This window comes from Scomber japonicus, chromosome 7 (assembly GCF_027409825.1).
Source record: "Scomber japonicus isolate fScoJap1 chromosome 7, fScoJap1.pri, whole genome shotgun sequence".
NCBI classification, from domain to species: Eukaryota; Metazoa; Chordata; class Actinopteri; order Scombriformes; family Scombridae; genus Scomber; species Scomber japonicus.
The window spans coordinates 13,177,864-13,190,724 of record NC_070584.1 but is presented as its reverse complement, the minus strand read 5'-3'; the positions used below and the strand labels follow the sequence as shown (position 1 = coordinate 13,190,724).

The 12,861-nt window shown below is 39.0% G+C and overlaps 2 protein-coding genes across 4 annotated transcripts; both read left to right on the top strand.

Moving 5' to 3' along the window:
- The first annotated feature begins 781 nt into the window (after nt 1–781).
- Nucleotides 782–4,264, top strand: LOC128361725 (cytochrome b-c1 complex subunit 10-like). Its single transcript, XM_053322272.1, has 3 exons — nt 782–907; nt 3,054–3,193; nt 3,919–4,264. The coding sequence occupies exons 1-2, from the start codon at nt 846–848 to the stop codon at nt 3,172–3,174; spliced, it is 183 nt and encodes a 60-aa protein (XP_053178247.1). The 5' UTR covers nt 782–845; the 3' UTR covers nt 3,175–3,193; nt 3,919–4,264.
- A 767-nt stretch (nt 4,265–5,031) lies between these two features.
- mbd3b (methyl-CpG binding domain protein 3b) lies at nt 5,032–12,639 on the top strand. Of its 3 annotated transcripts, none has more exons than XM_053322271.1 (7): nt 5,032–5,057; nt 8,772–8,931; nt 9,898–10,035; nt 10,121–10,211; nt 10,814–10,991; nt 11,766–11,918; nt 12,113–12,639. In XM_053322271.1, the coding sequence occupies exons 1-6, from the start codon at nt 5,044–5,046 to the stop codon at nt 11,911–11,913; spliced, it is 729 nt and encodes a 242-aa protein (XP_053178246.1). In that variant the 5' UTR covers nt 5,032–5,043; the 3' UTR covers nt 11,914–11,918; nt 12,113–12,639. The 3 variants fall into 3 exon arrangements, with proteins under 3 accessions (XP_053178246.1, XP_053178244.1, XP_053178245.1); XM_053322269.1 differs by lacking the exon at nt 5,032–5,057 and adding an exon at nt 7,523–7,801; XM_053322270.1 differs by lacking the exon at nt 5,032–5,057 and adding an exon at nt 7,523–7,801 and having other exon boundaries at nt 11,766–11,922; nt 12,116–12,639.
- The last annotated feature ends 222 nt before the right edge of the window (nt 12,640–12,861 follow it).

The window sequence follows — 12,861 nt, the reverse complement described above, 5'->3', positions numbered from 1 at the left end:
AAATCTGCAGAAAAGCAACCCCGACCACCACAGGAGCGCATAATGTTAACAGAAAATTACAATTTTATGATGGAAAGTGTTCAGTTGACGGGCTTGGACTTGTTTTTTTGGTATAAGAAAGCAGTAATAAAAACTTGCTTTCAACAATTTTGTCATATCTTTGTTGAACACAGAAGGGGGGAGATTATTGAGTGTTAAATACATTCACAGGTACAGAGCCTGACATCTTGGAGTGAGGACACAGCTGACTCTTGCAGGGTCCTCAGAGTGCCTCACTCACTCCCTCTCTCTCTTCTCTCTCTCTCTCCTTTTTTATTATATATATATATAAATATATATATAAATATATATAGTTGAGAACTGTCCTGTATATAACAGTAATGTAGCAATAAATGTGCCATTTTTAATAACAGATTATACCTTTTCCAATGTCTGGCTTTTGAATATTGTATACATAAAAAGGAAAATAAAGGAAAACATTGTAATAAAGGGTTTATTGTAGTTCGGAAAATGAATTTGTTCATATTTGCAGTTTTATGAGTGTGCAACCAAACCATTACATTTAATTCATTACACGATATTAGCCAATACAATTGATTACATACAGTGGTTGCCAGAGACGAGCATTTTAGAGCATACACATTTTCAAAGACGGCTCTGTGCTGTAGACAAGGACCTCTGAAATGGTGGCCTGAAACGACCCTGAGTCGCTGCTGTACGCACCACGCATGCCATGTACGCAGCCAGTGCCAGTAGTAGTATTTAACAGGCACTAGAAGGGGCAGCCCAGGGTCCTTAAGCAGCCATCATATGGAATAAAGAACTACAACTCAGAGAAGGTCAGGATGGTCCAGAAAATACTAAATAAGATCGTCGGTGCCAAATACATATCTATGTTAAGGACGTGGTAAGTTGGATGAATAATGGAGGCTGAATGTGGGACTGGAAGTAAATTGTTATTCACTTGTCGTGTTTAAAACGATAGTGTCCTTCTCTGTGACCCGTTTGCTAGCCACTGTTAGCTTAGCCTGCCTGATAGTGGAGGACGAAAAGTGGTTAAACACAGTGCGAAACGCTGCATTTGTCAACTATCATTGTTTTTAGGTCAGATACGCCATGTAGTTGTTAGATATCATAATGAGTATGTAATACTGACTCTTGAACGTCTTAATTATTTAAGTTAAAATGCTCATTCCTTTTTTTATTTTACCATTTTACAATTATTCATGAAATGTTTGACCTTTGTTAGTCTCATAAACATCATGAAAATGAAACAAATAACACCATCAAATTATTATTATAATTAGCCACATTTGATTTATCACCAGTACATTTCTGACAGCTGTTTGGATTTTTGTAAAAAAAACATGAAGTGACCTTGGAGAGTGAACTCAGTACTAGTTATTTATCATGATTTGTAATCAACCTGTTATTTAGCCTAATAAAGGAAGATGCATATCAATTAACATTTTAAAAAACTGTTATTACTTTCTTTTGTGTTAAAATAAAATGAATACTAACTCAACAATTATCAAATGACTTTTCTGCCAGTTGACTAATTAATTGACTTTGATATGTTTCGTCAGTGATTTATTATCTTAAACCTGCGTTAAGTGTTTGTTTTTTTCCTGCTACAATAGAAAAATACAACATGTCATACCAGGCAGCACACAGAAAGAATACTGCAAGAACATTTCAAGTTTCTAAATAAAAACAGCAATGTGAGAATAAAAAAATAGAATTATTAAAAGAAACTATGAAACTGTTAAAATACTCAAATAAAAAGTAATTAAAAACATGTAAAAAAAATAAATATTGAAAGTATATAGATCCATGGTATAAATGAATACACAATGTTAAACACAAATAAAAGCATAGAGCACTTGAGGTGACTGTGCTGAGGTGGTCTGAGTTAGTGTTCAGTCAAAGGCTTTGGGGCGTAGGTGAGTTTTAAGTCTGTTTCTACAGATGGGTTTGTCTTATTCTCAGGAAGCTGATTTCAGTAGTAAGCAGCAGCAGTAAAAGTTGCTTTGTCATGTTTAGTGTTAACCTGAGGGACAACAAGCATAACATAACAGAGCAAAAACATGACCAGAGTGTGAAACAATTAGTCTATCATTAGAGACGATCATAATTTAGTTAGCATGTTTGACAGTACTGACGTGTCTTTTTTATGTCTTCATCTTCCTCCTCAAATTTAATGGTTTTTCTCACAGTGATCACAGTGGAGAGTTCCTGACAGCTTTTTGTTTGTTTTAGTAAACAAAAAAAACCCAATCATTAAGTGACCTTGGAGAGTGCACACAGACTATAAGAGAGCTAGTTTTGATTATTATGGTCTATAATGTATTTATTTATCTGTTATCTAATAAATGAAAACGCATACCAAATAATATTTTAACATATTGTTAGTAATCTATTAAGTGTTCAAAGAAAATGACTACTAACCAATCAATTATTAAATTACTTTTTCTTTCAGTTGACTAATTAATTGACAATTTGTCCCATCAGTGATTTATTAAAGTCCAACAGAAATTAAGTTAAATTAAGAAATGAAGTAATGTTTTGATTGTTTTGTTTTTTTAGCTACAAGGATTAGTTGGTTAATTAATTAGTTAATTGACAGAAACCAACCAGCAGTTTCTTTATTCCTCTACGATAGCAAACTGATTATCTTTTGGGTTGAAACCTGCTAACTGAGACTGAACAAGACATTTCAGGTTGCACGTTGGGCTTTGGAAAACATTGATGGATAATTTTTCACTGATTTCTGACATTTATGAGATAAAATGATTCATCTATTAATTGTGAAAATAACTGACAGATTAATCAATTATTAAAAATAATCATTAATTGAAGTGGCTTTCATGATGGTTACCCTTTTTTATTTGTATGATCATTTTAAAATTACCTTTTAATACTTAAAAAGCTATTAACAACATATAAAATAAAACTAAAAAATATTTATTGAAGGCAAAAAGTGAAAACTAAATGGTGGTGCGTAATTTAAAGTGCTGAGTAATTTATGAATACCATTGTTCTTTTCCATCCAGGGTACCAAATATGGTTGCCTGGGGAACAGTGGGCAGCGTGGCGCTTGTTCACTTTACAGACTGGCGACTAGTGCTAGACTACGTGCCATACATCAAAGGGAAGTTCGTAAAGGATGACTAAAGTCTCATTCAACTAAATTGTGAGTGTATTGTTACTGTGACCAACACACATGTTACTGAGCGGTTCATTCACACACTTTGTTTCGCTCAGTTCAGCTGGATTGCTCATTAGCTTTAGCCCCACCCATGTTCTCCTGATAAGATGCACGCATGTGTAGCTGTCCCTCTGAGTCATGGTTAAATTCCCTCTCACCTTGATACACCTGGTGTATTTTTGGAAACTCTTTTCATCGTGTATGTGGACAGGAATCCCCATTCTGAGAATAGAAATATGTTATTGTAAAACACCTGCAGTGTTTACTACCCATGGCTCACTGTACATTGGGACTGAAGGCCATAGAACAAGCTGCTCTTGTTTTAAATGACAGCTGTGCAGACATACAGGCTTCATGTGTCTGTTAGTCTAAAGCTTTCAGATTCAAAACAAAGTTAAGACCAACAGAGGTCCAACAGATTTCAAGTGTAATGTTTTTATTTTATTTTTATTTTATAGTGTAACAACAACCTAATTTTAATCCCATGCAGATATCTCTGTTATAATGTTCTACTGAAATTTCCAATACCTGATGCCCCTTCTCCTCCTCATCCAAAGCCCTTCATCAATCCCATTATCACCGCCCTGTAACTCCTATCTGACCTGCATGAGATTTTGAGCCTTGAGACAGGAAGGATGTTCTCTTCACACATTCAAACAGATGTGTTGATGTACATTTTGCTAACGACTGGGCTGTGTGTCTGCCTACAGGACCAGAGCTTGGGAATGGGCGCATGGGTGGATTGCTTTCACAACACGAGATAGTGTGATGATGAAGCCATGGCTCAACAATCAGTCACTGAGGGCTTGTTAGAAGTTTGGACTACGAGATGTACTCTGTATAAATGATGTTTCTGATGCATTGTTATTTAATGTGAATAAATCTGTGATTTACCCAATGTGTCCACTTATTCTGTAAAATCTCTACCATTAAAATATTTTGTTTAAACTGCTTGGTCAAAGGGTTTTAAATGTATGTTGTCCTAATGCTGCATTAGCATTTATGCTAATAATCTGCAATAAATCTGTCAGGAACTGATTAAAGTTCCCTTACACTCAAAAATATGGTTTTCTTCTTGTTCCTGCAGTCGGATGTTTGAGTTTCACTGTGCAGAATGATGCATGTTCAGTGTTTGACACTAGAGGCTGTTTTCACATTCATCTGCTGAAAGTGGAAAGTTTCTCTGAGCTCATCAAAAATCCAATTGGTGGTGATCACAAACAGTTTGGAGCCAGTTCTGGTCCAATATTCAACTCGCACAAGTGTGATGTGGAAACTTGAAGCCTCAGGTGCACTAACAAGGAGAATGGACTTTAACAGTGAAGTAGGACACAATTTGTGTCCAGAAGTTAAACTTTTGAAATTTAAATATTTTTATATGCTTGTAGATTTATAATGTGGGAGGAGATGCTATTTTACGGGGTTTAATAAGATAATAGAGAGAGATCAGACAAATTATTATTCAAAGTAGATTCTATATATATATGTATCTTAAAACGTGTCTGGAGGGAATTTTTAATTTCCTTTTTGCATTGGACAGTTATAGAAGTGGATCTTTGTAGCACTGAAGCTATTATTTGTACTGTACACATAATAATATTAATAACGCACTATTAATAACAGATGTTCTCAGGTGCATCGTGGACCTATTGAACACTCATAATACGTTAGTTTCGGCCAGACATTATACTCATTTTATCAGCCAGACAGCGAAATTTGCGTGGATAATGTCTTTCATTTCTCCAGTGGAAGGGGGAGGGGACTGAAAGAGGAGAGGGGAGAAGGGATTTAACATAGCGAGAGAGAGAGGGAGGAAACGAGATAGTGTCTTCAAGATGGATAAAAACGAGTAAGTACATCATGTTGAAGGTTCATGCAACGATCAGCGAAGGTTTGAATTGTTATTGTGCCGTTTGATGCGCGATATGTCGTTTTCATAATCTATTTGTAAAAGTATGTTTATCATCGATTAGGCAAATGCACTCGGTGGTCTCGCATTTGCAAGTAGCACTGCTGGGGTCTTTAGCGAGGATGTCCGTGTTTTTCAGCATCACAGCAGTATGGAGGAGTTATTTGATATTTACAGCCGGTGTTGAACATTATGCATGCATGGAGTCGGTGTAACTGCGTCGACAGTGCGCTATTATTTCGATATAGATTTGAACCTTTGCAGAGCAGTTTGGTTTTTCCCCCCCTGCATTATGGTTTCATAAACAAAGCATTTTGAATGCATGACATGCTTATAAAATGGTGTCTGTGTTTGGTCGATAAGATCTACTTTGTTCATTCATAAAAGCCGGTTCCCGAGCTCTGAATGACAACGGTGGGCATTGTCGTGGTGAAATGGCTCTCCAGTTTCATGCAGCTGACAGCAAACTTTCAAAAATGTGGTTTTACTGAAAGAGCTGCGAGTGAAGGACGCTGTTTTACTGCATTTGATTGAATTAGTTATTCAGTGGCGTCCATGACTGCTGTCATCGCACCTTCCTGAATAGTATTTATGGTCTATATGTAGCTGTAGCCAAATTTATGTTTCCCATAGGTTGCTGTGCTGCTAGCCGTCAGCGCCAATGTATACAGAATGCCCTGTTTGTCTTCCCACCCGCATTCCGCGAAGACCCGCCCTACTCGGCCTCTGATTGGCTAGTACTCATCGCCTTCGTTAGTTTGATTGGTTAGGTTTAGACATGAAGCGTAAAATTGGGTGGGTTAGGGTGAGAATATCAGGACCAGAGCCAATCAGAGGCAATGTAGGGCGGGTCTTCGTAGAATGCAGGTGGAAAGAAAAAAAACAACGCATACAGAAAAGAGAACAACACTTCCGGTAATATATTTCAAAACAAATACTAACGCTCAAACTGTATATTTTTATTTTTATTTAACCAGGAGAACATCGTTGAGGTTAAAAATGTCTTCTGCAAGAGTGTCCTGGTAAAGACAGGCAGCAACATAAAAACACTTAGAGACAGACCCCTCGTCAGTGAAATTATCACATCAGAAGAGAAAATAACAATACAACCTTCATACTAGAATTAGTCTGTGGAACCACAGCAGTGTGAGGCATCAGAAACCTCCCAGACTGACACTGACAGATAGATGATGATGATGATGATGTGCAGAGTTCCTGCAGAAAAGCTTTAAACCAGCCCGGACCAACCAGTGACTGCACACTAACTTGTTTTGTAGAAGACTCCAAGTAAAGAGAGCATCATGCATCAAAGTGTTTGTACCAAACTCTGTTCCCACCTTAGGTACAGTCAACAAAAAGATGATTTGAGAGCCAAGAGTGTCATTGTTTGCATGTTTCCTCCTGATGTACACACATACATTTGCTGGTAACAGTCCAACAACAGTGTTTGAACAAGTATGGAGGGCATGACCCTCGAATAACAAATTGTTTCAATTCTTATGAACATCAATTTATCCAGCTACAGTTAGTTTCAAATGTATTATACAAATTATATAATTTAAACATTTTTTTCAGTTGGAAAGATGTTTAATTAAGTGATGATGTAAATGTATTTTATCAATGTCATTTTATTGTGAATTTGTGTAGAATTGATTTATTGGAGTTGGAGCAAAATTACTTTTTATGATCTTTATGATTACATACATTACACTGTTGCTGGACTCACATTTGAGGGAAACTTGAGTGATATAAAAAATATTAGAGGATATTGAAGAATACACACAAGAATATGGTAAATCAATTCAGTATTTTCCAATCTCAGTATGACACTTAAAGTGTCACTATTGTCTTGAGTTGCTTTAGAAGATCCATTACTTCTGTTTATAATTGCACATTTCACAAATTATGTTTACATAAATATTGTAGCCTATGTGATATAACACCTGTAGCTTTTATTTATTAAACTTGATATTGTTCTGTATTTATTATTTTAAGTAGGTGTTTAACTTTCCTCCTTTTTTTCTCGCACTGCTGTAAGTGGATATCCCCTCTGCTGATAGATAGAATTTAATAATTATTTGCTTTTATACATTATAATATATTAAAGTGTGGAAATTGAATATGCATGTAATTTTGGAGCTTGACTGCATTCATGATTTTGTCCTCAGGTTAACTACATTCAATGAAGTAGCACCTATGTGCGAAATCCGTGGATTTATTCTGAAGTCAGAATCCTCTTAATTTCCTGTCTCGTCCCGGCTGCCTCGCGGTGTCTTCACTTATCCGCGCTGTCCTATGTTTTCCTTGCGGATGTAGCCCTCATGTCCCGGCGAGGCAGGCGGGTAGTGATGCGGCCGAAGTCCGCGGCGGAGCGATCTGCGCGACGACAAAGAGACGAGGTGTTGTTAGCAGGGAGATCCCATTACAGAGGACGCATGTTGTTGTAATATGCTCGAAACAAAAGCGTAAGAAGCGACAGGCCTGCCGCCCAAAAAAGCGACACATCTCCTTAAAAAATCCAATCTGGTTAATCGCAGTAACTTTTAGTGGATTTATAGGCTACTCGCGTGGGAAATGGAGAAGAAAAGGTGGGATTGCACTGCTCTCCCCAAGGGCTGGAAAATGGAAGAAGTGACCAGAAAGTCGGGTTTGTCAGCTGGAAAAAGCGATGTCTATTACTTTAGGTACTAAACCAACGTGAGCTTGCAAAAACTTACAGGTGCACAAGACACAAGAGTTAAACGGAAACAAGACAGGAGTAGAATAAGGAGGGGGGGCGGTAAAAAGTTTGGGATGGGAAGGGGAGGGGGCAAGAAGGCCGACCAGTCACACGCCGTTCAGGCCAGGAGTAGCAGCAGCTTGCAGCCTGGCGAGGCCTGTGATGAATGAAAAAAAACAAAAAACCTCAGTGTCATATCTCAGTTAATTACTCTTTAATTCCCCATTGAAGTGAATCAACAACGCCAGATTTGTTTTCATTTAGCAGAGCAGAAGAGCAAGATGAGGAACAGAGGCAAGAGAGGGGGGAGGCGGGTCGGTTGTATAGTTTGTGGTAGGCTCACTGTAAAATCCTACTCTTGTTCACTGTGGTGTGTGATGTAAGATACATTTGCATGAGTTACTAGCACGTATCCACCCACAGTTGTTCCTTTTGTTGGTCATTACTCAGGCTAATCGATATTGTTTTGCTCCCACAAGTGGAGTTACAATGTTTTCCATTATATGAAACATTTGGTCAAAAGTTACTATTACCATGTTTACATTGTGATCATAGAGGTAATTTTTGAATGTCATATAGAAAAAGTTGTTGATATAATCCTCATATATATTAAACAGTTCAGCTTTTAATAGATTGCAGGTTTTAGATAGATGAATGTTCATCAAAGATTGCATCCATCTCACAAAGTAATGTGATTTTAGTGTCATTGCCCACTTGAATGTGCTCTGCTTGTGTTTGACCTGTTGCATGTCCATGTTCGTGATGTTTCTGTGTGCTGTGAGTGTGTTTTGAAGTGTGACCTGTCACTTTCGTTTCTCTGCTTTCATCTGTGGTCACTTTTCTGTCTTGATGTTTTGTCTTCTTAACTTTAAAACATTTTTTTTTTTTATTAGAAATGATATAACTTTTTTTTTGTGTCTCTGCCTCCCTGTTAGTCCATCTGGGAAGAAGTTTCGGAGCAAGCCTCAGCTGGCCCGTTACCTCGGTAACCAGATGGACCTCAGCTCCTTTGATTTCCGCACGGGGAAGATGCTCATGAGCAAGCTGAACAAGAACCGGCAGAGACTGCGTTATGATAACAACAATCAGAATAAGGTGAGACATACAGGCTTGTGATGGCCGGCTGCTAAAACACAACTGACTGTGAACTTCGCTGTGTCTGAAATCCTTCTCCATTTATTATTTAATACGCTATATTTACTGTCCACATTTCATTTGATTTCATCTCATTTTTCATTTCATTAATTTGTCTGAGATCCGAGCATTGAATTAATCTATGTAGTTTTCGCAAACAACTCTGCAATGAAACAAAAAGTCGTGTCCACTGCATGAACTCTGCTAAAAAACCTACAATGAAAAATGACACTAAACCTGTGATGTGGCGAAATCCCAATTTACTTTTGTGTGTCTCTTCTTTCTAAATAGGGAGAAGGGAATAATTGGAGTCAGTTTGCATGCAGTGTATTTTTTGCATGTGAGCTGGTTGCATTTGATGAGGTGTTAATAGTTTGAACCCCTCTTTAAATAACCTCACATAAACATTTGTATCCTTAGAGCATGTGCCACAATTTTATTGTGCTTTTAAAATGTTTAGCATTACGTAACTTTTTCTCATGCAGTCATTAGGGATCGAATATATATATATATTAGATGAGAAGACAATAAAGTGCTTAAGTGAGAGCTTATTTAAACCTGTCAGAGCAGGAGAATTGTTATAACTAAACTCTAGTATCAGTCTCAGATGAGTCTGGGTGGAACAAAGTTAAATGAATAACTGTAATGGTTGATTATGTTATTTAACACAGCAGGTGGCAGTGTGCTGATAAGAAAAACACTAAGGAAGATTTGAGCTTTGTTATTGAACTGAATTTGGTTAAATTGGTGTGTGTGTGTGTGTGTGTGTGTGTGTGTGTGTGTGTGTGTGTGTGTGTGTGTGTGTGTGTGTGTGTGTGTGTGTGTGTGTGTGTGTGTGTGTGTGTGTGTGTGTGTGTGTGTGTGTGTGTGTGTGTCCCTGTTGTCATCCACCGGCTTCATCCTCCTTGTGTGACTTTTGTCTTTCAGGGCAAACCTGACCTCAACACGTCACTCCCAGTCAGACAGACAGCCTCCATCTTTAAGCAGCCTGTCACCAAGGTTACCAACCATCCCAACAACAAAGTTAAGACAGATCCACAGAAAGCCGTCGATCAGCCCAGACAGGTTAACAACCACGCCTATAATTTACTCAAGTTTACTCGTATCAAAACTGCCTGGAGCTAATATTGTTCTTTTTATCTGTTTACAGCTATTTTGGGAGAAGAAACTGAGCGGTCTTAATGCTTACGACATCGCAGAGGAGCTGGTGAAAACAATGGAACTGCCAAAAGGCCTCCAAGGTAATATACACAAGTTTCACATATGGCGCCTTTCCACTATACAGTTCTAGCACTGCTTGACTCGACTCTACTCGTTTTTTAAAACATTTTCCACTAGGGATGGTACCTGGTACCTGGTACTTTTTTAGTACCTGCTCTGCTGAGGTTCCAAGCGAGCCGAGCCGATACTAAAATGTGATGTCAACAGACTGCCGGCCACTGATTGGTCAGAGAGTTTTTAAATACCGGCAACAGCATTACAATGATTTGGCTCTCTTCTCTTGCTTAGTTTGTGACAAAAGGCCACAGACTGAACAGCAAGTACACCATCGCCTCCATGTCCTCCATTGTTTATGTGTTTGTGTCGCATATAAAACCAAGTCACGGCAGTTACACGGAGCCGTGCTATGACGACCCCGCCCACATTGAGTAGGTACTTTTTAGTAATGGAAAAGGTCGTTCCTGATACCAAATTGAGTCGATTCAAGCCAAATAGTGCTAGACCTGTATAGTGGAAAAGCGCCAATAGTTTGTTCAGACAGAGTGAGCAGTTTATATCATGAAGTGACATTGTTATTATCATGGTGACAGTTTTTGTGTTTTTGTCCCTGCTGGTATGTCAGGTGTTGGTCCAGGCTGCACAGACAAGACTCTCCTGTCGGCCATTGCAAGCGCCCTCCACACCAGTGCCGCTCCCATTACTGGCCAGCTGTCTGCTGCTGTGGAGAAGAACCCGGGAGTCTGGCTCAACACCACACAGCCACTGTGCAAGGCCTTCATAGTCACTGATGAGGACATCAGGTGGGTGATCAGCAAACACTGTCACATGTTTAATTTCCAAAAGAATCAGAAGAGTAAAATGTTTTTCATGTCACTTTTGGCTTTTGAGAAAAATGTATCAGCAGTTAGGCTGCTGCTCCAAATCTTGGTCAGATCTACATCAGGCCAGCGTGTTTAAAAACATGAAATAACTGCTCAGATAGTGTGAATAATGTCATCTCTGTTGACATGTTTTACCTGTTTATGTTCATTAGCTTCCATTTTATATGCCAAAGCACAGCCTCACAGACAAAAACACCAAGCGTTTGAACAAGCTGGTCAAAAAAAGCAGGCTCAGTGTTGGGCAAGAGACTGGAGCTGCTATCTGTGGTGGAGAGGGGCACACTGAACAAACTGAAAGCTATAATGGACAATAACAGACACCCCCTCCACAGCCTCCTGGAGCGACAGAAGAGCAGCTGCAGCAGTCGACTCCTCCAGAACAGGGGCGATTCAGGAGATTGTTTGTCCCCACAGCAATAAGACTGTTCAACACCTCCTGAACTCACCCATCTAGCTATCTATCTATCTAGCTATCGAGCACATAAAACAAGGAGAAATCAATTTGTATTAAACTTCTTTTAAGTATTTTCTTGTCTTTGTAATCTGAGTGGAGGCTGCTCGGCGTTTCCACAGTCCATAACAAATGACCCCACTTTTTGTGAAGAGGCACCATCTGCTCTTTGCTGATTCAGTGGCTGTTGAAGGCAGCTGTAACTGCCAACTGTAACAGTTTCCTGTCGCGTTTGTGTGTAGGAAACAGGAGGAGCTGGTTTACAGCGTGAGGAAAAGGCTCGAGGAGGCACTGATGGCTGATATGTTGGCCCATGTTGAGGAGGCTGCCAACGAAGGAGACGCTCTGAAGGATGAGGGCAACGGCAGCGAAGACATGGACAGCGTATAGCACAGGTGGGTGGAGAGACATTAAGAGACAATTTTATACCTATGAGGACAAGACAGTACAGCCTGCACAGAAAACATAAGACAGAAAAGTAACGAACTCTTGACTTTAACTGTTCATTTCTCAAATATCCCAAATTTTGCACTTGAATTCAGTCACACAGTATGAGATGCAACTTATGCCCAATTCTCTTCTCTTGTAGGAGTTTTCTAAGTCCGGATGGGTTTGTTCAACACCTGCGCACACACATGACCATGAACATTAGGAGTCCTACATCAGTCCAGCCCTAAAGAACTTTCCCCTGGTATCTCCTGTCCAACTTAAACCTAAACCTGACTTGCACCAGTACAGCTTAAAAAACTGTCTTACCCCCCCCCAGACTCGGAGTCTCAAACACGTCCATTCATCTAAACTCTGCCGGATGGGACTCTTTGCTTCAGCGCCTATCAAATGGGGCAAGTTTGAGCTGAGTTGATTTCGACTAAGAAATTAATTAAAAACCCCCACCCCCTCTCCAACCAAGAAACAACAGCGTTTGATGTGAGGTGTATTTTCTACTAAAAAAAAAAAAAGCTCTTCTTTTTTGCAACAATCAAGTCAAATCCAAACACCTTACGTCAGCAATTTTGCTTGTTTAGGACAGATTGGAAATGAACGTTTTGTATTTTCAACATGTCATGAATTTTTACGAAGCACTCCATGAATAATACACTCAGACTGTTGAGATTGAACTATACCATGATGAGTAAATTTAAGGTGAAGGTGGCTGATGTTACTGATGTGGTCGGTGTAGTCTGAATCTCATGAGCACCCATTTGAGTGGATAGTCACGTTTTTACTGTTGTAATTTACAAGAAATATTCTCTCTGGTCTCATGTCAGCGGTGTTACCCTGTGAGTCATGTTCAGTATTGACCAAAGAGGAGACGTGTCATTGAGGGAAGGGTTTAGG